Here is a 25,543-nt window from a genome sequence, read left to right as displayed (position 1 = left end):
GAGAAAGAACAGAGGAGAGCTGAGAAGATCCAAGTAGTTAACTTCACTTCTCTTTGGAAAGCCCTTCAGAAAGGTTGTTTTGAAAGCACTGCTGAGCCCTGGTCTTCCTTCTGGGAATCCAGACCCCCTGAATCCAGTGGAAGACAACAGGAGTGGATAGGACTTTTGATATAAAGCTATCCACCTCAGTAAGATTTCCTCTCCATCACTCCAAAGCAGCTTTTGCACTTTGATGTTATAACTAGGATAGATAGAAGTCAAGACAGCTCTCACAATTGACCCCAGAGGGTCAGGCAGGCACAGCCTGACCCTGCAGGATTTTAGGCAGAAGGGGTTCAACTGTTGGGTTTTAGGGGCTTCTTTTTTCCCATTTTCCCAATACCTTATCCCTCAATCTCAGTTACCTTACCCTTTGTAGGTTCCTCAAATAAATAGCTGTTCTATAGATTTAGTGCCTGCTCCTAATATTCAGGGAAAAGGACCAGAAGCTTTGGGGAGAACTATATTTCCTCCCCAAGCAAGAAGAATCTGCTTAGTCCTGGATTTACTTCAGCCCTGCCTCTGAAGAAAAGTAATTAGTAGCCTTGAAGACAGATAGTGTGAGTTTATTGAGGAAGGAGAGGGGAGAGACTATTCTCTCCACCCTTTAACTCCATTTAATCTCTACCACACTCTGGTCCTGAACTCAGTGGGGGGGAAAGGGGGGAAAGAGGGGAACTCCATCTCTTTCCCCCCTCCATTACAGGAAGGTTCCTAGAATGAGGTAATATCCTCTCTATCACTTGCAGAAACTAATAAATCTAGGAGTAAGATACAACAGGGAAAAAAAAGGGAAGAGAGAGAGAAATCTACAAGACAATAAAAAGAAACCATTCAGAAGAAAAAACTCAAAAAAGGTACCTCAAAAGTTTTTATTCCATTAGATACACAAAGAATAAAGAAGGACTAAATAAGTATAAGGGCCATGAATCAAAAAAATAAAGTCTAGAACAGCCAGAAAGGGAAAAGAATGAGGAAAAGAAATCCTTTCCAGAAAAAAAAGGTATAGAAAGTGAAATTTTAAAAACTAATCAAGAAAACAAGTTGAAGGAAAAGAAAGGGCAATTCTGTTTGACTAACATGAGAGGGGCAAAAAGAGATCAAGAATTAAATAACTACATAAAAACAAGCAAGAAAAAAAGGAAATAATAAGCCATACTCTAAAATTAGTATAAAGAATAACAGATGGAGATGGTGTAGGAGGAGAGAGGTTGATTTTTGTTTTTCAATCAGTTTAGTTCTGTCCAACTCTTCATGATCCTATTTGAGGTTTTCTTGGCAAAGACACTGCAATGGCTTTCCATTTCCTTCTCCAACTCATTTTAAAGTTGAGGAAACTGAGGAAAACAAGATTAAGTGACTTGCATAGATCACATAGAGACAAATGGAGGAAAATATAAACCTACCTCATAACTGTAAATGGGAGATTTTAAAAATCCAATAAAAGAAACAAAAAAAAGTGATAAATTGGATGAAAAAAACCTCACAATATGTTGCTTACAATAAACATTTTTTAAAAAAGATATGTACAAAATAAAAAATGAGGGTCTGGGGAAAAATTTACCATGTACCAAGTGAGTAAAAAAAAAAAGGAATTACAATCATGATATCAAACAGGAAAAAAACAAAAATTTGAAATATGAAAAAGAAGAAAAACCAAGGAAACTATATTATGCCAAAAGGAACCATAGGCAACAAACCATTTTCAGTATTGAACTTACCATACACCAAATACCTTAGAGTTTAGTCATAAAGGAGACATAAACCAAGGTACAAGAATACATAGACAGTAACAAAAAAGAAGCAGGAGATTTCAATTTCCTTCTCTCAGTTTTGGATAAATCTAACAGAAAGGAACAAAAGGAAAATATAGAAACAAATTACTAGCAAGATGAGAGCTAAAAGCATGCTCTTTGTGGTGGTAAAGATTTGGAAAATGATGGGATGCCCTTCCATCAGGGAATGGCTAAACACATTGTGATACCTGTTGGTGATGGAATACTATTGTGCTCAAAGGAATAATGAACTGGAGAAATTCCATATGAACTGGAGAGACTTCCATGAATTGATGCAGAGTGAAAGGAGCAGAACCAGGAGAACCTTATACACAGAACACAGGAGAACTGATACACTGTGGCAATGCAATGATCTAAAACATTTCTGAGGCACCTATGAGAAAGAGTGCAAATATCAATAATGTGGAAATAGGTCCTGATCAATGGCACATGTAAAACCCAGTGTAATTGCACGTTGGCTACAGGAAGGTGGTGGGAGTGGGTAGGGAAAAAACATGAATCATGTTACCATGAAAAAATTCTCTTAATCAATTTTAAAAAAATTTAAAAGCAAAAAAAAAAAGATAAGAACTAAAAGATTTATGTCTTCTAAATGGGGTAGAAAAGAATATATGCATTCTCAGCAGCACATGGACCTTTTACATATATTAGTCATGTCTTTGGGCACAGATATTGTAAACAAATGTAAAAAAGGGCAGAAATAGTAACCACGCCTTTGCAGACTATAGCAAAATTAAAATAGCAATTGATTTAGGGACTGAAAATAAAAGCCACAAGCTCAAATGGAGACAACAATGAAATCCTAAATAAGTCAAAGAACAAATCATTGAAACAACTAATAATTTAATTAATTAATTAATTAATAATAGTAAAAATAAATTTAATTAATTAAATTAAATAATAGTAAAAATAAAATAAAAATTAATTTAATTAATTAATACTAATAAAGAAAATGGTAAATGCTGAAAAAATATACCAAAATTACCAGAATGAAGCTAAAATAGTCTTTAAGGGGAAATCATATCATTACAAACATTGTTATTGTTGCTGTTCAGTTATGTCTGACTCTTGATGACTCCATGGATCATACTGTCCATATGTTAACAAATCTGACTATATATTAGCAAAATAAAAATATAATTAATAAACAGAATGTGCATTTTTAAAAATGAGAAAGCCAATTAATTTCTTACACCCATCACTTCCTTTTCTCCCCACCAATTGGTAGAATGGGAAGTGAAATGGTTGGAAAAGTAAAGTGAATTTCCACAAGGGTAGACTAGAGAAAGCAGTTGTCAGATGGACCTTAGTCTTTTAGGCATTGAAGGCTGGTTCTCTGCTCCAGTCACTGGGATCAACTCAGATCTTTCTTTGTCTCTGTGGACTTTCTACTTCTTGCTAACTAGACAGGGGAAATGTAGGGGACCACTGCAACTCACATTCATCCTCTTGTTCTTGTGGCTTCTCTGCCTTTTAGTCCTGTGACTTCTTGGTGGGAAAAAAGTTATGTAAGGTAAAAAGCCAGACAAATTAGGAATTTCTGGGTCCCTCACAACATTTTCTATCGCAATGTCCTTGGAAGGTGGGCACTGGAACAGATGATCTTTAAGATCTGATGGCATACACTAAATGCTATAAGGGGATAGGTAATATCTATTTTGGTTTTCTCTAAAACTCCAACCCCATTTATGATTTTGGGTTTCATAGTACCTTTTGGGGTGTCTTACTTTTTTCTCCTAAGTACTCCTAGGGCATTCTTCCTCTTGTAGCCTTAAGAAGCTTCCTTGTTCATTTCCTCCCCAAGTAGAACTATGCTTATTAACCTTGCATCAACCATGATTAATGCTTGACTAAAGGGATCTATTTGACCATAATCATAAAATCAGAGAATCTTAGAGCTGAAAATAGCCTTTAAAATTATTTTATCCAACCCACACTGCCTTGCATGGAAGAAACAGGCCTAAAGTTGAAGTGACTGGTTCATCATCACAAAATTAATGGTTGAGTCAGAACTAGAACCTATCCTTGACTTCCAGGTCAATGGCCTTGTCACTATTTATCTCTCCCAGTATCTTCTGTTTTCTTGTTAAAATCTCAATTCCTGTATATGTTTTTTTCCCTTATATCCAGACCTCTCCTGTACAGTCATAGATGGAAAGGGTTGGAGAATCAGGCATGAGATAAATCTGGATCCTAAACTTTGTTTTTTTAACCATTTAAGACCAAGACCTGGATCATATTCCTTTACTCAAAAGGAACATTAACACTTTCATCTGTTCATAGGGGTCTCATTAACTAATTATTATTATCATTGCTAATAATAAGACTCAATAATCAATTTAATCATCAATAACCATTATTGAAGGATATGAAGAAGATGGAATATGGAGTTTTAATTCATATTTGGTTGAGCTTTCCTTCATTGTTTGGCAACAAACAGTATAGACAAGGCCACAACTATTTTGAAGTCAAATACTTCAGTGGAAAAATGACAATATCACCCAGTAATTCAGTGTTCTAGGCTGCTCAGTGAAGTTTTATATTTTTGTCCATATGTCATATTCAGGGTCCCTGGAATACTTGTTTGATCTAGTACTGATTTATTCAGTAGAAGTCATATAACTTAAAAAATAAAAAGAACAATAATAACTTTTTTTTTGAGTCTAGTATTTGTGAAAATCCAGACTATAAAATTAAAATGTTCTTTCCCCTTCTAGCTACTACCATGGTACTAAATTATCTATCTATCTATCTATATTGAGTGAATGATTTTTACAACACGTTATGATCTGTTGGAATTTGAATCACATTACTATACATTCCACAGCTTTGTTCATTTGCACTGGCTATCCTCCCATCCCTGGAATGCACTCACTCCTCATCTCTGTTTATTAGAATTTGTAGTTTCAATCAGATCCCTACTCAAGTACAGCTTACTACATGAATAGCCTTCCTGATCCTCCTTCTCCCAGCTATTGGTATCTTCCATCCCAAACCACTTATTGTGTGTGTGTGTGTGTGTGTAGGGAGACAGAGAGACAGTTTCATGAGGGCAAAAACTGTTTTCATTTTTGTTTTTATATTCCCATTGCCTACCACAGTGTTTGGCATATAGAAATTTTTTTTCATATAGAAAATATTTAACAAACACTTTTTGGTTGATTGGTTGCACTGGTTTTGCAAATGGGCAGCTAATCTAAAAATTGAAACAAAAGAGCCAATTAAAAATGATAGTGAAGGGGAAAGCTGATATTGACTGCTGTTTATTTGGTTTGAAACTGGACTGAAAATTAGAATTAACAATTTAGCTTGGGAGATCCTAAAAACCTGGAAACCTCCATCAGATAACAAAGTTACCTGCCTCTTTTTGAAACAAGGAACACTTAGGTTGAGTCTATTACAATTGGTTTGTAATTTTTTATTTACCCTGTGTTTTGGCTACTCCAATTACTACTATCTTAACCACTATCTTCCCTCAGAATCCCACGAATATAGCCCAGGCCTCTGAACCCAAAAGTCATGGGAATAACAAGGTCTCCACTCCAGTGCTTGCAGCCATCATCCTGAGGAAGGAACCCTTATGATGATGCAGAATGAGAACTGCTCCTGCAGGTGCTAAAGCCACGGCTAGTGAAAATTCAGAGAAGAAACTTTACCAGAATGGCACTTGGCACTATTAAATCGTTCAATTTCAAAAATACGTGACTTTTGCCAGCGGGAACATTGAAAAAGAAGCATCATTTCCTGCTTTGTCCTCTTCACTCAAAGCAGGAGACCCTTACATTTGATATAGGGACTGAAACCTTCCATATGTGTTGTCCCCTTTAGAGCTTCTCGGGAGCAAGGACAGATTTTTCCATTTGAATCCTCAGCGCTTAGCACCTAGTAAAAGCTTAATAAATTCTTTCTTCCTTCCATAGAACCTTATGGGTCTAATCCATCTGTCATAGAGAAAACAGGAACCCTTTTAAAACTTTGCAATGAAAAGAAATGTCTGTTTATTAGAACAGCTTTTTCAAAACCAAAAACTAAATAACAGTATAAGACAGCTTTGAGTCTCGTCTTTTCCGTGCCCAGAGGTTGCTCTGAAATATTCGGCAGCTCCTTAGGTATTCTCAAACACTCAATTGTACCTTCTGAGAATGGGGAAATGATCATCATTTCCAATTAATTGAGGCGGGGTGGGTGGGGGCGGTTCTAAGCCATATTTCCGACCTTCGGCTGCACAAAATTCCCGGACTTAGTAGGTTTGGCTCAGCCAATGCAGGAAGGCAAGGACGAGGCGGCGACAGGGATGGAGGAAAGAAGGGCCTCTCTGCCTCCCTCGCTTGCGGCCCCCTTCCTGAGTGGACACCTGAGCCTATTCCTGCCTGAGATGGAGTACAAGGTACACAGGGAGCCGTAGCAAGCTCAAGTGAGGGGTGGGATTAGTTCCCTTCCCCGGAGCCAACCCAGACCACGCAGGTCCTGCTTCCGGGTCAGGAGCGGGCGGGCCAAGCAGTTCCGGGGCGGGCGGCGGTTCCGGCGCTGTGCGGGCCCGCCGCGGATGCTGGGTCCGAGCGAGCGGCGCTGAGGGGGGGTGGGGGGGAGGAGGAGGAGGAGGAGACGGGGGCGGGCTCGAGGAGGCGGCGGCGCGGGAGGCGGCCCCCGGCGGGCGGCGGCGGCGGCGGCGGCGGCGGCGGCAGCGGCAGCGGCAGCGGAGACAGCAGCGGCGGCGGCCCATGGGGCGGGTGGCGTGAGGCCGCGGCGAGTCCCGGGGCCGGGGGGAGGGGGGGAGGGGGGAGTGGGGACGGGGAGATGGATAAACTGACCATCATCTCAGGATGTCTCTTTTTGGCCGCGGACATCTTTGCCATCGCCAGCATCGCCAACCCCGACTGGATCAACACCGGGGAGTCCGCCGGTGAGCGGGCAGGGGGCGGGGCTGCGGGCCGGGCCGGGGTGCGGGGAGTGCTGAGGAGGGGAGAGATGAGAATTGAGGAGGGGATAGACCCGAGCTGAAATGGGGAGAGAAGAGAATTGAAAAAGAGAACACTGGGGCTGAGGAGAGGAGATAGGAATTGAGAAAGAGAGAGATGAGAGCTGAAGAGAAGAGATACTGGGGCTGAGGCAGAGAGATGAGAAAGGGAGAGAGGTGAGGAAGAGAGACACACTGGGGCTTAGGAGGGGAGAGATGAGAGCTAAAGAGAGACTGGAGCCGAGGAGGAGAGAGAGTTGAAAATTGAGAAAGGAAGAGATGAGAACTGAGAAGCAAACACTGCAGCCAAGGAGGGAAGAATGGGGCTGAAGAGGAGAAAAAGGAGAAAAGGGATCCGAAAGAGAAACCAGAGATGAGAATGAGATTGAGGAGAGAGATCAGAAGAGGAGACTGAGGCTGAGAAGGAAAAAGAGGAGGGGAGATCAAGTTAAGGAAGAAACATAAGGGTTTAAGGAAGGAAGTCTGAGGATGTCAGTGAAGTCAAGGAGTCAGAAGGGAAACCAGAGCAGAGGAGGAGAATGAGTAGAAATTAGCTGAGAAACCAACTGAGTAGTAGAAAAAAAGTGAAATTAGGAGGGTGGTCCTGGGCTGGAGAGGAGAATAAGGGGAACACACCAGGTTTGAGGAAGGAAAAGATCAAGAGGAGAGACTAGGACTGAGGAAGAGAATGAGAGGAGAAGAGAGATCAGGAAAGAGGCTAGATGTGAGAACAATGAAGAAAGACCAGGGCTGAGGTGAATAAGAAGGCAGTAATGAGGCTGAGAAGGAGAGACTCTGCTTGAAAAGAGGAGACCAAGGTTGGATAAGAAAATGAAAAGAGGCCTTAGGGCTGAGTGGGGAAATGAGGAGAGTCTGGAGCTGAGGAGGAGAAATTATTGGTGAGGAGGAAACCTTAATGGAGACTTGACTTATCTAGAAATGGAGAAGGCCTGGCTTTAACCTCACTGTTTTAGGGATGAAGAAGGGAGGGAAGAAGAGGTGCAAAGAATTTGAGAAAGTAGAAAGTAACTGGGGATGGAGGGGGCCACCCCAAGAGGTCCAGAAGGGACTTTGGGTTTCAATGAGGAGACCTGAAGAAAGAAAATCCTGTAGTCCAGGAGTGGGAAGGAGATCTTCTAAAGAAATGTAATAGACAGATGTGATGTGAAGGGGATATAGGGAGAATTCGAGGTAGGCAAGTCAGTGCCCTGAACTGAATACTTAAATATGATTTGAGAGATCTGGAAAAATCGAAGGAATGGGATTAATACAGGTTTAATACTCAGAGAGTGTGAGAGCTGGCAAGACTTAATTTAGAGAACAGGGCACAAAACTAGGGAGGTGAGGGTTAATAGTGTCTGCTGGTGAAAGGAGGCTAGGAAAGCTGATATTGTCCTAGGCATGGTGGCGTATCAGAACTCTGTACAATATCTCTATCTGCTTCTTAAAAGCTTTTGAATTACATGTAGATTCAGGTTTTCTCTTTGATGTGTGTTGTTATAATTTTGTTATTTTTTTAAACCCCAAATCTATAATAATGCTACTAATAAACCTAATTTATGGTATATTTTTTGTTCTGTTACATCACATAGTAAAATAACACATTAGAATTGCAAGAGTTCCCAGTAACTGCAGAGACTGCTAGAAATTTCAAGACTCAAAGTGTCTGAAGTGTCTTTATCATCAGTATTTTCTAGCCCACTATCCTAAAATTTGTATTTTGGGGAATGGGTTCTTGGAGAAGACTATTCATTTTCTTTAGCTAATTGTAAGTAACAGAAGAGCTAACTAAAGTGGTTTTAAGTTAATGAGCTCACTTTAAAATTGTCAGTTTAGTAGATGATATAGGGGATGGTGAAATATTAATATCTAGAAATTATTTGTAAACATAAATGATTACTTTGTCAAACTTGTGAAGTGCTTTTTACTATTCAATAGTGTTTTTAGCTCTTTCAGAAATGGCAACAGGGACGACATTGCTTCTCTGCCAAGATACCACCACCACCATCTCCCTTCCATAGACCATGTAACTTATACCATCAGATTTTTTGCTTATTGATAGGACACTGTTTGGATCCTGTTGGCTATATGGTTTTAGCAAAGCTCATAATTGCAAAATGTATGACAAAAATATTTAAGTACTTTGAAACTCAAGCTTAACAATATCATATATGGTCTTATGTGTCTGTAAATGCTTCTAGTTCATACAGTTAAACCTAAAAAGACTAGCTCATAATCTGCTTTTCTTTTTTGTCTTGATTCTGTCTCTTGTCCCTGGATTGGTATTACTTGTAGGGCCCTTTGCTATTTGTAGAGTTTCTGTTCATCTAGTCAGTCTGCAACGGTATATAGAAAAGGAAAAATGTAGAAATGATTGAAGGAAAAGTTTCAGACATATAGAATATTCTTACAGTTTTCAGAATTCCAGTTTCAGAAATAAAACCTTATCAAAAAAATTATAGTCTTAGAAAGACAAAACTGGTGACTAGTAAAAAAAATACTTAAAAAATAGTATTCTAAAAGGCTCTAGTCAATGTAGTTCCATAGGTATCATCTAGTAGTTAAAAAGAGAAATTTAAACTGTAGACATTGTTGGAAATAAGGCAATAATGGAGAGAAGAAACCCAGACCTAAAATCAGTGTAGGATAAGGCTGTAGGCATTGGACTTGTTATTTCTTTGGTATAGAGCAGTAGTTCTCAAACTTTTTGGCCTTAGGAGCCTGCTTGGTTTTCAAAATTCTGGGAGGAACCTTGCCCCAGGGCTTTTTGTTAATATAGGTTATATCAACATTTACTGTATTAAAAATGAAAATATCTTAGTATTACTTTGAAATGGCTTTGACTTTACACCCTCCCTGAAAGGGGATCTCCAGGAGCTTCTGGACAGTATTTGAGAACCTAGTGAAGAACTTCCTATACTAATGCAACTTCTCTACAACTTAGAGACTAGAAGTGACCTTCCCAGAATCACATAGCCAGAATTGTTCTGAGGAAGACAAGTTTGTAATTCTCAATCAGTTATCCCAGGACAGCACTGCAATGGTTATGTGTTTGGAACAATACTTAAATTGATCTAAAGCAAGTGGATTTTAAAACATCCTGAAAGACAGGTAGGTCAATCTCTCAAAATTCAGATCAAGGGGCTATTACTGTAAGGATAAGAACTGTCTTACAGACCCATCTGTATATATTTTGCTTTTTTGTTCTTCTCTATTATTAATGCTGCTGAGATATAGGAAATTCACCCCTTATAGTTGTATTTTTTGCTCAGTATAGAAATGAAAGTTCATTAATATCTTCAGGAGCTCAGAGTTGACTGAAGACATCATATTATAGTAACATGTGAATTGATTTAAAGCTATTTCAAGATATAATCAAACCAAAACATTAAATTTTTCAATGGTATGTGTAGGAAAAGAAATTTTTTAATCAACATTTACTAGTTTTTAATGAAAATAGGTAAATTAATGAAAACCTAGGTGATATGTCAAAATTTTAATACTACAAACTAAAAATAACCCAAAACTACATGAGAAGCAAAAATGGTATAATTAGAGAATTTTTCCATTTTTAAGGTGATTGATTATTGGAATATTTCTTTTGTTTTTGGTTTACTTTCTGTATTTGTCTAGAGAATAGTCATTTCATATTTTTTCATTTTGGTAATGATACATATCTAAGACTTCTATTTCTAGGATGTGAGGAGAAAGTTTAGCCTTATTCCAGTAAAAACTCTTATTTGTTGAAGTAGTGTTTGCCTTTGTTATTTTTAAGTTAGGTAAAAAGCTTTCAGTGGAAGAGGAAAGTTTTAGGTGTCAATCTTAAAATTATTTTATCCCTCACTAATACTTTATTCTTATCTTTAAATTACTGGAGTGTTTGTTTTGAAGTTTAAAGAGTTAATTTTTGTTAAGTGGTAAGCTGAATATAATGACTTTTGGTGATTAAAAATTTGCTCAGTATCTAAAGTGATCCCTTATTGAGGAATTCCTATTCAGAAGGGAATTCAGTAGCCATCTTCTGGCAGGATTATGCCATCAATAAACTTTTCTTGGCAGATGGGAACTCCTTGGGAAAATTCTACAGCTTTCCCCAGGAGACTACTGCAGTGCAGGAAAGAGTTCTTTCTATCTACTCAGAATTTTTCTTCTAATAATTGAAGTTCATTTAGTTTTGCTTTATTCTCAGAGAAATTCATTATCATTTTCCCAACAAAATCCTGCATATCATCTTTCCTCCTAAAACAATAGGCACTTTAAAAAGTATTTACTATATATAAGGTACTATTCTAAGTAAGCCCTGGGCATACAAAGCTAAAAATATCATCCCTGCCCCAAAGGTGCTCAGAATTGAAGGACCAAACACATTTAAGTATTCAGGTTGGGGCATCTTGTCCACTTTCCTTTATTCCCTAATCTCCTTCTGTTACACTTCCTTCTTTAGACTTTTAGATTCCTTAGACACCAGGATTTCCTCTCCGTGATGATGAACCTTTTAGAAACCATATACCCAAACTGCAACCGTCATGCTGCTTGTGAGCCACCCCCTTTTCCCAGATGGGAGAGGGAGGAAGTACTCCCATTGGGCAGAGGGATGGGTAATATGAAAAATGGCCTCAGGTGCTGTTGAGAGGGGAGCAGCCCCCTTTGACACGCATGCCATACATAGGTTTGCCACCACGGCTAGGGCATGCTGCCTCTCTTTATACTCTAGGACAGTGATGGTAAACCTTTTAGAGGGGTGAATGATATGGGAAATGTCCTTTGGTGTGAGTGGAAAGGGGGAGGGGAACAGCTTGGCCCCACCTCCCTCAGGCTTTCTAGTAACAAACTCTGTGTGTGCCCACAGAAAGGGCTCTGAGTGCCCCCTCTGGCATGTGTTCCATAGGTTTACCATCACAGGTATAGGGCCCCTCACTGAAACTGAGGCCTGGTTACCTGTATTTCAGGTCTCTAGAATGTATTTTATTTTTACTTAGTAAATTGGAAGTAATCTTAGAGGGAAGGCAATAGCAATTGAGATGTTTCAAAAGGTCTTTAGCAGAAGGTAGAATCTGAGTGAAGCTTGAAGGCTAAGATAAAGGAACAAGAGCATTCTAGGCTTGGGGACAGCCAGTGAAAAGTTATGGAGGAAGGAGTACTGTGTGCAAGGCATAGCAAGATAGCTAGTATTGCTCATTTTAGTTATGTCAAAGGGAATATGGTATAAAAAACCTGGGAAAGTAGGAAGGGACTGAGTTGTAAAACTATAAAAACTAAATAGGATTTTATATTTGAACTTGAAGGTAATAGGGAGCCATTGGACTTTGGGTAGGGGAGTAATACAGTCAAACCTGTACTTTAGGAAGGTGACCTTGGGATCTGGATGGAGGAAGAACTAGAGGGGGAAAGAGACTTGAGGATTGAAGACCAACCACAAGGTTTTTGTATTAGCCCTGGTATGAGCAAATACAGTCCTATACCAGTGTGGTAGCTGTGTGAATAGAGAGAAGGCCACATATGAGATGTTGTGAAAGTATGATCAACAGGATTTAGCAACAAATTGGGGGGGGGGGATGAGTGGGGAGTTAGGAATAATATCCAGATTGGGAGCCTGGGTGACTAGAAAGAAGATGGTGACCTCAGCAGTAAAAGGGAAGTTCAGAAGAGGGAAGGATTTTGGAAGAAAAGACAGGCAGGAAGACAGGAGTGGGGAGTAGAGTGAGGCGGAGTGACATTTAGTTTAAGATGTCTAATACACAGAAACTAAAGGTCAGGTCAGGATAGAACTTAGGTTTTGGAAAATAGATATAAGAATCATCTGGGTAGAGATAATAATTAACTCCATGGGAGCTGATGAGATGACCAAGTGAAATAGTATGAGAATAGAGTCCAGTACAGACTCTTGGGGGACACTCACGGTATGTGGATGAAGATCCAAGAAAGGAGACTAAGAAAGGAGCATTCTGACTGGTAGGAGGAGAATCAGGAAAGCATAGTGTTACAACCTAGCTAAAGAGGAACCAGGAAAAGAATATCAAAGGCTGCAGAGAAGTCAAGAAAGTTGAAGTTTAGGGGGCAGCTGGGTAGCTGGTAGATTGAGAGCCAGATCTAGAGATGGGAGGTCCTAAATTCAAATCTGGCCTGGGATATTTCCTAGCTGTGTGATCCTGGGCAAGTCACTTAACCCCCATTGTGTAGCCCTTACTCTTCTGTCTTGGAACCAATACATAGTATTGATTCTAAGGTGGAAGGTAAGGGTTTAAGAAAGTAAGTTATTTGAAGGTTAAGAAAATGCCATGAAATTTAATAGTTAAAGATCTTTGGAGGGAGTAGTTTTAGTTAAATAATGAGATTGGAAAGGAAGACTTCATAGGGTTTAGAAGAGGGTAGAGGCACCTGGTGTAGATTACTTTTTTTTTTTTATTTTTTAAAAAATAAAACCCTTACCTTCTGTCTTGGAGTCAATACTTTGCATCGGCCCCAAGGCAGAAGAGTGGTAAGGGTTAGGCAATGACTTGCCCAGGGTCACACAGCTGGGAAGTGTCTGAGATCAGATTTGAACCCAGGACCTCCTGGCTCTCAATCCACTGAGCTACCCAGATGACCCCTGTAGATTACTTTTAAAAGTCTAGCCATAAATGGGAGGAGAAATATAGGACTATCATTTAGGGGGACATGATCAGGATCAAGTAAAGATTGTTTTTTTAAGACTAGGTAATACTTAAGTGTGTTTGCAAGCAGCAGGAAAGTACCTAGTAGACAAGGAAAGATTGAAGATTAGTGAGACAGGGTGATAGAAGGAGTAATCTTCTGGAGGAGACAAGCTATAATGGGCAGCATTATGTTGAGGGGTTTGCCTTGGCAAGTGGAATGGACTACTTTATATGTTAGAGGTTGAAGGAACTGATATCTAATTGGTTGTTGGTAATGTGAGATTATAGATCAGGAAAGAGGACTAAAAGTTTCACAGACTAATTTATCTCATTTCTTTAAGCCCAAGATTCTCATCTTTTTATGAAGAAGAGTTACTTTTTGTTTTCCCTAACATTTAAGGTCTGCTAGGTCCAATGGCTTGTATGTAAGGGGAGGACTTGTGCGTCAATGTTGATTGTATTTCTCTGTTGGGAATCCTGGAACACTTCTAAGATGTAATGGTATATCCTAGTTAACTAAACTATTACTTAAGTAGCTGGATTTTCCGGCTGTAAACCATCAATAAGAAATTTAAAATTATAATAATTTGAAATTTGATCAATAATAACTCCATTTTTCAAAGTAGTGATGACCTCAGTTATCTAAAAGTTATTTTGGCATGAGGAACATTATCAGTAATCTAAGTAATCATTTAAAAATTACTCTTTTCATTTCAATTTTGTTAATTTTGTAGTAGAAAAATAGAGACCTATGTATCATACAGTAACAATGTCTTTAGGCAAATAAACTTACTTTTAAGTAAAGTTGACAGTAAAAATGAGGGAATGAGGGTTGGTCAGACCTGTGATTTTATTTTCTTGATCTCTGAGATAGAGGTAGACAGCTAGCCTATGCAGTGAGTTGTGGAGGAGAAAGGTTGGGAACCTAGGATATTAGCAGACTTAAATAACAAATGGAGATTGGCCCAAAAAAAAGGAAAGAAAAGGAAATAAATGGTATAGAATCATGTTAGCTTCTAGGTTCATAAAATGATCGTTATTATTATTATTTTTTTTAATCTGGTCAATTTCAAACATCATTCCTTGGTTATAAAAATCATTTTCTATTCCTCCCTCCCCTCCCTCTCACCTCTCCCATATCGCACAGTTCTACTGGGTATTGCATGTGTTCTTGATGAGAACCCATTTCCATGTTGTTGATGTTTGCACTAGGATGTTCGTTTAGAGTCTACCTCTTCAAGCATATCCCCTCGACGCATGTTATTAAGCAGTTGTTTTTCTTTAGTGTTTTTACTCCCACAGTTTTTCCTCTGAATGTGGATAGTAGTTTTTTCTCCTGTAACCCTCTGGATTGTTCAGGATCAATGCATTACCACCAATGGTCCATTACATTTGATTGTACCACAGTCTCTGTGTACATTGTTCTCCTGGTTCTGCTCCTTTTGCTCTGCATCAATTCCTGGAGGTTGTTCCAGTTCCCATGGAATTCCTCCACTTTATTATTCCTTTGAGCACAATAGTATTCCATCACCAACAGATACCACAATTTGTTCAGCCATTCCCCAATTGAAGGGCATCCCCATATTTTCCATTTTTTTGCCACCTTAAAGAGCACAGCTATGAATATTCTTGTACAAGTCCCTTTCCTTATGATCTCTTTGGAGTACAAACCCAGCAGTGATATGTCTGGATCAAAGGGCAGACAGTCTTTTAGTGCCCTTTGGGCATAGTTCCAAACTGCCCTCCAGAATAAACGATCATTATTATTGAAACATTTGATTTGTCACAGCTTTTTTGTATAATCTTCTGAAAACTTAGATGTAAAAAAAATGTCAGGAAGTCTAGACTCATCTTAGAAACTTTGTTACTGCACTCTCACATCAGAGCAGACTATTTTTTTCACCCTTGTTCTTAATGTATATTATACATATATATAATATGATGAATATTTGCCTCCCAAGAAAAGTTGATTTAAACTGTTATTGTTCAATATGAGGAGAGACTACATAGTCATTTTTAGCAGGAATTTAGTGCTTATGGGGACACAAGCAAATACAAGAAATGAGAAGTGACCAATTTTATGCTTTGCTGGAGCAGATAGAAGAGGTTTTCAGAACAGGAAGGCTTTTTTCCCCCCTAATTCATGAAACCGAAGTTATTTGATGGTTTTAATAGCTGATTTTTTGTTTCTTCCAGGTTGATTTTATCTTATTTTTCAAGCATTCTGAGATTTTCCGATTTGATATGGGTATTGAAACAGTATGTTCTCTATAGTTCATTTAACTCAGATTTTTTAGGTGTATTTAGAAAGTTGACAATTTATAAAGTTTTTCGTTTAGTTGAGAATCAAAAGAGGATTTGACTAATAATAACTATATTTGAAATTCCTCCCAACATCTCAAAATCACCTTTGAAATGGGCAAAATAACTATTTCCTTATGGAAATCTGTCCAAATGGTGTAACTACTTGTAGTTCCAGCTTAAAGGATAAGAACTCTTCTGGTTGTCATTAGGGTGATGTAACTATTATAAATTTGAGTAATTAGATCTTTGTCAGAGGTTTTTGTTATGAAGATTTTTTTCCCCCAATTTCTTTCTTCCCTTCTAATTTTGGTTGCATTGGTTTTGTTTGTATAAAATCTTTTTAATTTAATTTAATCAAAATTATTAATTTTGCATTTTGTGATTTTTTTTTTTAACTCTTGTTTGGTCTTAAAATCTTTCCTTTCCCAAAGATCTGACATGTGTACTATTCTGTGTTCACCTAATTTACTTATACTTTCCTTCTTTATATTCAAATCATTCATCCATTCTGAGTTTATCTTGGTATAGAGTGTGAGATGTTGATCCAAACTTAATTTCTCCCATATTGTCTTCCTGAAAATTAATTATCTATTTCATGACTTTGTATAGTTTACCTAGTGGGCCATATTATGATATCTCAGGCATTCTACTCTGGCAACTAATGAAGTGTTGATGTTTGTGAAACTGTTATTGTTAGAGTGTAAATTACAGCTTAATCATGCAATTTGAATGGGTAATTATTCACACAATGACCTTGTTTTAAGCCTTTCCTCTAAGTAGCCCAAGAGATAAGGCTAGGTAGTAACAAGGCTGACTGTATGTGGGTGGTAAGTTTCTTATTTACATCTTAAATTATTATTATTATTTTTTAAACCCTTACCTTCAGTCTTAGAGTCAATACTATGTATTGGCTCCAAGGCAGAAGAGTGATAAGGGCTAGGCAATGGGGGTCAAGTGACTTGCCCAGGGTCACACAGCTGGGAAGTGTCTGAGGCCACATTTGAACCTAGGACCTCCTGTCTCTAGGCCTGGCTCTCAATCCACTGAGCTACCCAGCTGTGCCCTACATCTTAAATTATTTAATAGTTTATGTGCTACATTTATTTCCCTCTGATTATCAAGTGTTTTCCTGGGCATGCTCTGGTGGTACTCAGATTTTTCCAAGTATTTTGTAAATTATTCACTTTGTATCATCTTTGGTAGATTATTTTACAAAGCTATCCCAATTAGAGGTATAGCAGATTTTCTATTTCAAGAGGCAGAATTTGGCAGGGCCTTAGTCACTCCTTGCTTTAGGGGGAGGCAAGGCCAAGATTGTAATTAGAATACCAGAGAAGAATTGACATGCAAAGGGTATATCTAAAAATCACTTAAGATCAAACTTATTTGAGCACCTCTGAGATCTGTGCTTTATTCTATGTTGTTTAGTCAGTCATATAGTCATTATTTAGTATACTAAGACCTAGGAATATTTCAAAAGGCAGAAAAACAGCCCCTACTCTCAAGGAGCTCACAGTCATTTAAATGAGAGACAAACATGCAAACAACTGTGTACAAGATATATAAAAGCTAAATTAGAAGGTAGTCTTAAAGGGAAAACACTAAGATTAAGGAGTACAAGGAAATGTTGCTTGCAAGAAGATTGGGCTTTCGCTGAGATCTGAAGGAAGCTAGGGAAACTAGAAAGCAGAGATCAGAACAGAATGAATTTTTGGCATGGTTGGACAGCCAGTGAAAATGCTTAGTGTCCAGGGATGGAGTGCCATGTTAGAAACAGCAAGGAAGCCATTGTTACATGGAAAGGACGATGGGAAGGCATCAGGTTATGAAGAACTTTAAAAACCAAACAGAATTTTATATTCAAACCTGGAGATGAGAGGAGCCATTGAATTTTATAAAAAGGTGATATGGTCAAATCTGTGTTCCAGAAGATCAGTTTGACAGCAGAGTAGAGGATAGATGGAAATGAGGAGACATTTGAGGCACGGAAATACTAATCAGACTATTGTAATATCTAAGCATCAGGTGATGAGGGTCTATACCAAAGTGGTTGTAGTATCAGATAAGGAAACATAGATATTATGAAAGCAAAAACTACAGGACTCAACATCTGATTGGATATGAAGAATCATGGATGACATCTAGGTTAGAAGCCTTCATGACTGAGTTGGTGATGATACCATTACTAGTAATGGGAAATTAGGAAGAAGAAAAAATTTGAAGGATAAAAGGAATGAAATCTGTTTTGGACATGTTGGTTTTAAGATGAATACAGGACATTTAGTTTAGGATGTCTAATAGGCAGTTGAAATGTGAAACTGGGTGTTAAGAGAAAGATTAGGCCTGAATAAATATATTTGAGAATCATGTATATAGTGATGATAATTAAAACCATGAGAACTGATGAGATCACCAATTGAAAGAATATAGGAGAAGAAAAGGGCCCAAGACAGAGTTTTGGGTAATGCGCACATTTATTATTTTTTCTGGTTGAAGCTCCGGCATAGATGGTATTCTTATCAGATTTGCAGATGACACAAAGTTGGGAAAGATAGTGAAAGACCCAGTCAAACTCCAAAAGAAATCTTGATAGTCTAGAATAGTCTCACACTCAAGTAGAAATTTGCCATTAACCATACATAAGGAATGTTGTAGGCCATGTATTGACTTAGAAAATCTCATATTGATTTTATCTCTTAGTTATCAGTACTCACTGTATTTTTATTTGTTTTGTAAAATATTTCCCAATTACATTTTAATGTATTTGGGGCCACTCTCTGGAGTGTTGTGGGATGCATGTGGCTGTGTTTGACACCTCTGAGTAAAACATTGGATTGAATCTAATAAAATAAAATTCAATAGGAATAAATGTAGGAGATAAAAACTTCGACTTTAAAGTAAAAAATGAGGACAGATAACATGAATAGAAAGCAATTGTTCTAAAAATGATCTAGAAGTTTTAGTGAACTTCGAGCACAATATGAATCAATACATGTAACGTGGTTGTCAAAAAAGCTAATGAGATCTTGGACTATATTAAGAGAGGAATAGCTTCCAGATATAAGGAGGTGTTAGTCCCACTTAACTCTGTTGTCATACTTCATCTAGAATATTATGTTCAGTTCTGGGCTTTTTTTGTTGTTTAGTCATTTCAATCTTGTCCAATTCTTCATGACCCCATTTGAGTTTTATTTGGCAAAGATACTGGAGCATTTGCTATTTTCTTCTCCAGATAAAGAAAGAAACTGAGGCAAACAGGTTTAAGTGACTTGTCTATGGTCAAACAGTTAGTAAGTGTTTGAGGTCAAATTTGAACTCAGTCTTCCTGACTCCAGGCCTAGCACTCTATACACTGTAGAATGCCCAGAAGAAAGCAACTTGGATGGTGAGGAGCCTTAACACATGTATAAAGACTCATTGAAAGAAGTAAGCATAGTTAGTCTGGAGAGGACTCAAAGAATCCTTAAGTATTTGAAGAGTTGTTTTAAAGGAGATAGATTAGGATGGAAATTACAGGGGCAAATTTAGGCTTGCTATCAGAGATTGTGGGTTTCTCTTCTTTGGGAGGTCTTCATGCATAGTCTGGACTACAGATTCATTTGTCAAGGGGGTACAGTGGATATTCCTGTTGTGTATAGCCTGGACTATATGGCTACTAAGATCACTTCCATTTCTTAAATTATATGATTGTTAGGATTTGCATTGAATATATTCAGTATGTGAATTTTTAATCCTAATTTTTAGTAGTGATGTATCCTTAGAAACTTTTCTGCCTATTCTCTAATTTTTTTGTAAATTGTAGTGGAAAATGTACCAAAGGTACAGTATGTGACATAATTAAGTGAAAAAGTTCAAGAATTATTTTATTAGTATAAAATGTATATAAATGTATATGTGTATATATATTTATATATAAAAATAATTGGCATTCTATAATACTTTAAGATTGTGTTTATGTGAAATTTCACAGCATAATTTATAATTCAATTTTGAAATAAACTAATATTTCCTTGGATCACTACTGAATTACATTTATGTACATAATATGTATGTTTGTATGTGTAATACATTAAATATATTCTTAAATAGTTTTAGGGAAAGAGGAATCACATGGTGGGGTTTCTAGCTTTGCTATAAATAAAAGATAACATTTGGCTTTGTGACACTTGCTGCTGTGTATATTGAGCAAAATGACAGCTGTTGAATTTTAATTTGGAGATGTTCAACTCTAGACCATGACCTATCTTTAGAGAATGAGAAAAAGTAGAGTAGAAACTCAGTTGGTTAAATCAAGCAAGAAATGTGGGAGAGGGGACATTTTATGAGGCTTTGCCATTTCTAATGTAATCACAGCTAGGTTATTCACCTGGAACATTAGATCAAGTTTCACAGCCACAGTAATAGAAGCTCTTCCCAGGTGTAGTTAGATTGTGCCCATATCAGTTTTGTTGATCAGGAAGTCACTACTCTTTTTTTTTTTCTTACAAAGAGTATCTAAGATCCTCTGTTTTGGATTACCAGGAATAAAATTTTATTTATAATATCTTTTTTGCTAAAATTAACTTTTACTGAAAAAATCTAGAAATGGTATCTGTGTCCTGTTGGTCCTACAATCCTCCTTATTCTTCAATACTGAACAGTAGACTTCTAACTTCTTGTAAATTCCAGCCTCTCTCTCCATTGCCATCAGTCAGCAACCTCTCTTGCTTTGAGATTCACTCCAGTTATGTAATTTAATCTAGATTCCAATCTCAGTAATCTACTGGTCATTTCTCTTACTTTTTTATGGGGTTTGAAATCTTACAGTCTTCCTTTCCTTTCTCCCCAACTCCCTCTTGCACTAGGAAGCTACAACATACATGCTATGTATGCTAAACTCCTAGTTTCTCAGTCTCATTAATTCCCATGACCTTTTCTGTTCCACCACAGCTACATACAGAACATATAAGTGATCTCACCCTTGATCTCTACATCATATATAAATATAGTCATCCCTCATCATTTATGGGGGTTAAGGGGTATAGGACTCCCACAAGTGTGAAAAATCTTGGATAATTCTAGGCCCCACTCCAAACCTTTATTTTTAATAATTCTGATTATATTTATTTAACTTACAAAACAAGTAAAACAGTACACTGCATCCCTAAAAAAGTTGTAGTTTCTATGAGGAGAATAGTATCTCATACTATGCAGAGGCTTCAAACATAGCCTTAACAGATTTTCTTCTCCCTTTCAGTGATCACTAAGGGAGGAAATCATAGGACTGAGGCTAGATGGTAGAGAAACAAAGAGGTGGAATTCCCAAAGAGAGAGCACTGAAACTTTATTTATTTTTAAACTTATTTATTTAGACTATTTTTCCATGGTGTTACATTATTCATGATCTTTCCCTCTTCCCTCTTCCCTACCCCCTCAGGAGTTGACAGGCAATTCCACTGGGTAATACTTGTATCATTGTTCAAAACCTATTTCCATATTTGCAATAGAGTGATCTTTTAAAGCCCAAACCCCAATCATGTTTTTCTTCTGTATTTCTACTCCCACAGTTCTTTCTCTGGATGTGGATAGTGTTCTTTCTTATAAGTCCCTCAAAATTGTTCTGGTTCATTGCATTGCTACTAGTAGAAAAGTCTGTTACATTTGATTGAGTGCATTCAAAATGTAACTGTTTATAACATATTTATGTACATATACTTATTAAGTGATAACAGAATAATATGTGTAATATTTATGACTAATTTTTTGTTTTCTTTACATCCATGTGTCATCTGTGATAGTATGCCTCAAATCTCCAAAAATTTCCATTTGATTATCAGTGGCCAACCCATAAATAACCAAAATCACAAATATGACATCCACAAATATTAAAGGATGAATGACTTTTTTCTTTTTCCATGTTGAGAATTCTGAAATTTGTTTATCTGGAATATCTTATAATTCCATCTCTCCCTGTGCCATTCCTTCTCTAAAACTTATTATTTATACTCACCATGATCTCTAGTTCTTCTAACCCTCTGTATTCTCCCAGACTATTGCCATTGTTTTTGCTTCACTTTCTTCACTTCCCATTCTCAGCACTGTAGATAATCATTTCAGCACTGCATTTCTCTACTTTCAAGACTGTTGCCATTGTGTCCTATCACCTCTCATTCTTTCCCTAATTTCAACCCTGGATTACTTCTACTATCACTTTCTCCACTACTTATGTGTTGTACTAGAGGAAGTCAGGCAACTATGCTGAAAATACTATGGATTTATGTTCTCTAATCTCAACTGGTCTCTCACCCAGTCCTTCCTTAATTGATTTTGTATTTCTTTCCTATAGAGGCTGTTCCATACCTACTCTTCTAATACCTCCCTTCCATTCAAGGTCTATCCTTTTATACATATACTCTGGATCCCATATCTTCCTGTATCTTCTTCAGATTGCTAACACAGTCATAATATTTGTAAAGCACTTTACCTGACAGACAATACATGTTTAATAAATATTTTTGTCTTCCCTTTTTGCCCAGCTTCTCTCTTCCTATGGACTCCTTCTCTGCTGCCTACAAATATGCCTTGGTGACCTTCATCCTAAAAACCCAAAAGACTCACGAGAACCTACCTGTCCTTCAAACCATTTTCCTGCATTTCTCTATGCTCATAGAACCAAACTCCTAGAAAAAGCTGTCCACCATCATTGCTTGACTTGAATCTTGTTTCATTTCTTAGTGACTTGCAGTCTAGCTTCTGAATTGTATCTCAGTATTTAGAATGCTCTTTTGAAAGTTGCCAGTGATTTCCTAATTGCCAGTTCTGATAGCCTTTTCTTGAACCTCATTATTCTTGACTTCTCTCCAACATTTGATAAATAGTTTTTCATGTGTTTATTGATAGTTTTGATTTCTTTATCTGAAACCTGCCTCTTCATGTCCCTTGCCCACTTATCAATTTGGGAATGGCTTGATTTTTTTGTACAATTGACTTAGTTTCTTATAAATTTGAGAAATTAAACCTTTGTCAGAGGTTTTTGTTATAAAGCTTTTTTCCCCAATTTGTTGCTTTCCTTCTAATTTTGTTTGCTAAGAAACCCTTTTAATTTAATGTAATCAAAGTTATTCATTTTACATTTTGTAATATTCTCTATCTCTTGCTAGGTCTTAAATTCTTTCCTGTTCCATAGATCTGACAGGTACACTATTCTGTGTTCACCTAACTTACTTATAATTTCCTTCGTCATATTTAAGTCATTCACCCATTCTGAGTTTATCTTGGTATAGCGTATGAGATATTGACCTAAACCTAATCTCTCCCATAGTGTCTTCCAATTTTCCCAGCAGTTTTTGTCAAATAGTGAATTCTTGTCCCAAAAGCTGGGATCTCTGGGTTTATCATATACTACAGTAATTTAATCAGATCATTTTCAAGGTAAGCTGCTTTAGAAAATAAATCTGAAGAAAAATTTTAAACAGTAAAAACAGTATTTGAAGAAATAAGAGGCTCTCAAAGGGTTTGATTCAGAGTAGAATTTTATGCTTCATCTTCCAAAAACATTTTACGTTGTGTTGCTTAAGAGTATAACTTAATGTGGTAAAGCAAACTAGTGAGCATCTAATTCTATAAAGTTTTCAATAGTAATTATAAAAGCTTAATTTTGACAAATTATATTTTATTGTTATTGTTCAGTCATATCAGTCGTGTCTTAACTACATGACCCCATATGGTATTTTCTTGGCAAAGATCTTGAAGTGGTTTGCCATTTCCTTCTCCAGCTCATTTCAGAAATTGCACAAACAGGGTTAAGTGACTTGTCCCAGGTCACATAGCTAGTAAATGTCTGAGGCCAGGTCTGAACTCAGATTAATTCCTGACACCAGGCCTGGCATTCTATCTACTGCATTACCTAACTGCCTCATTTAGGAAGTAATATAAGGGATATCATTAGACATATGTATGAGTAGAAAAGACATTGGGCCAGTCACGTTGCTAGGTGGAAGGATAGCCACTGAATAGTCCATTTTCTCTATTGTTATCTGTATAATGCCGAAAAATATTTAGGGACACTTTTTGGACATTTGGTGACTCCCTTTTGATAGATTTGTAACAACAACAAAAAATACAAAAAACTCACAGAAGATCCTATGCATTGAATTCTCTATCATTAGAGGGAATGCCCATATCTGTGATAAGATCACAGATCTCAGTTTTGGATTGTGCCTTTTTCTGAGTTGAGCCCACCTAGTTTGAACCGTGGTTCTTCTGTTATGAAAGTTCCTAACACACTTGTAATCATTATCATCACATAATAACATATTTATATAGCTTCTAATATAGCTGTAAGTTTTACAAAATGACTTCCTCATAGCTGAGTGATATATTGTATGTTATCCTTATTTAACAGAAGAGGAAACGACTTAAAAGAAGTTGTGACTTGCTGCTTATGATTAAACAGCTACCAATTGTCTGAAATGGAATTTTAATCTATTTAATCTGATTTCAAGTCTAGAACTTGATCTGTATTTACTGCACATAAACACTTTATTATTTTCACCTGTTCAAAATATTCACTACAGGAAGGACAATGGAGTTGTTCATCAAAAAAGAATAATCATTTAACAGCAAGCTTAATATCTACTCTGCCATTTTAATAAATCAGAGGCCTCTAACAGTTTCAGAATTTTAAGCTGCTGTTAACTATATAATTATATAATTAACATTGATATTCTTCTCTCAGGTGTAATTAACAATTTCCAGTTCTTTATAAAGTTGATGTAGTTCTTTTCAACCCTACCCTGACTCCTTGACAAGATCCATAAGGTTAGAACGGAATGACTTTATTTTTAAATAAATCATGACAATTTTAATTATCCCAAGCTTATAAGTTATGAACCCCATTTTTGGAAGGAATATCTACATTGACAAGATCACAGGTTTGTTTTTGTATCATGTGGAAGCAGAATTGTACTAATAATAATTATCAATAAACATTAATATTTCCATGTTTTTAAAAGTTGCACATGAAACCATGATTCTTTTATATATAATTTGTTTTTTGAGTATATATTAGATTTAGCATGGAAGTACCCATACTACTACCCTGCTTATCTGTGCCCCCTTTTGGACTTCTTTCTTTGTTCTTTTGTTAATGCTTTTTATTCCTTCACTATTATTTCTACCCTCTTTTTTTTTTTTAAACCTTTACCTTTCATCTTGCAATCAATACTGTGTATTGGTTCCAAGGCAGAAGAGTGGTAAGGGCTAGGCAATGGGGGTCAAGTGACTTGCCCAGGGTCACACAGCTGGGAATGTCTGAGGTCAGCTTTGAACCTAGGACCTCCCATCTCTAGGCCTGGCTCTCAATCCACTGAGCTACCTAGCTTCCCTTTACCCTCTTTCTGTCCCTCCACCCCCATCAAGAAAAAAATCCCTCCTTTTTAACAAATGAATACAATCAAGGGAAATAAATTGACACAGTGATCACATCTGAAAATGTATATTTCATTCTATACCTCTGGTCTAGCTCCTCTTTGCCAAGAGATTCAAAGCATGATTCCCCTTCCATATTCTAGAAGAGTAATTGTGCATTTCATTGTTCAGAGCTCTTAAGTCTTTCAAAATTGTTTTTATTTACAATATTGTAGTCATTTTGTAAATAATTTTCATTGTGCTCACTTTACTCTGAATCAGTTTATACAAGTTTTCACAGGTTCCCTTTGGATCTGTCCCTTTTGTTATTTCTTAATGACACTTAATGATATTTCTTAAATAAGCAAAAGGTTAATAACAATTATATAGTATCTTAAGGTTTACAAAGTACTGTATAGATGAAG

At 37.0% G+C, this 25,543-nt stretch overlaps 1 protein-coding gene across 1 annotated transcript in view; it reads left to right on the top strand.

Annotated features, from left to right (window-relative positions):
• Positions 1 to 6,591: 6,591 nt before the first annotated feature.
• Positions 6,592 to 25,543, top strand: part of MOSMO (modulator of smoothened) — a 78,820-nt gene continuing 59,868 nt past the window's right edge. The window contains exon 1 of the mRNA XM_007498234.2: positions 6,592 to 6,738. Within this exon, the coding sequence (XP_007498296.2) occupies positions 6,633 to 6,738 (106 nt within the window). The 5' untranslated portion in view covers positions 6,592 to 6,632. The remainder of the gene's footprint in view (positions 6,739 to 25,543) is intronic.

The sequence above is a fragment of the Monodelphis domestica genome, chromosome 7 (genome assembly GCF_027887165.1).
Source record: "Monodelphis domestica isolate mMonDom1 chromosome 7, mMonDom1.pri, whole genome shotgun sequence".
In the NCBI taxonomy this organism is placed as follows: domain Eukaryota; kingdom Metazoa; phylum Chordata; class Mammalia; order Didelphimorphia; family Didelphidae; genus Monodelphis; species Monodelphis domestica.
The sequence above is the reverse complement of the archived record's forward strand: the minus strand, read 5'-3'. Positions and strand labels throughout refer to the sequence as shown.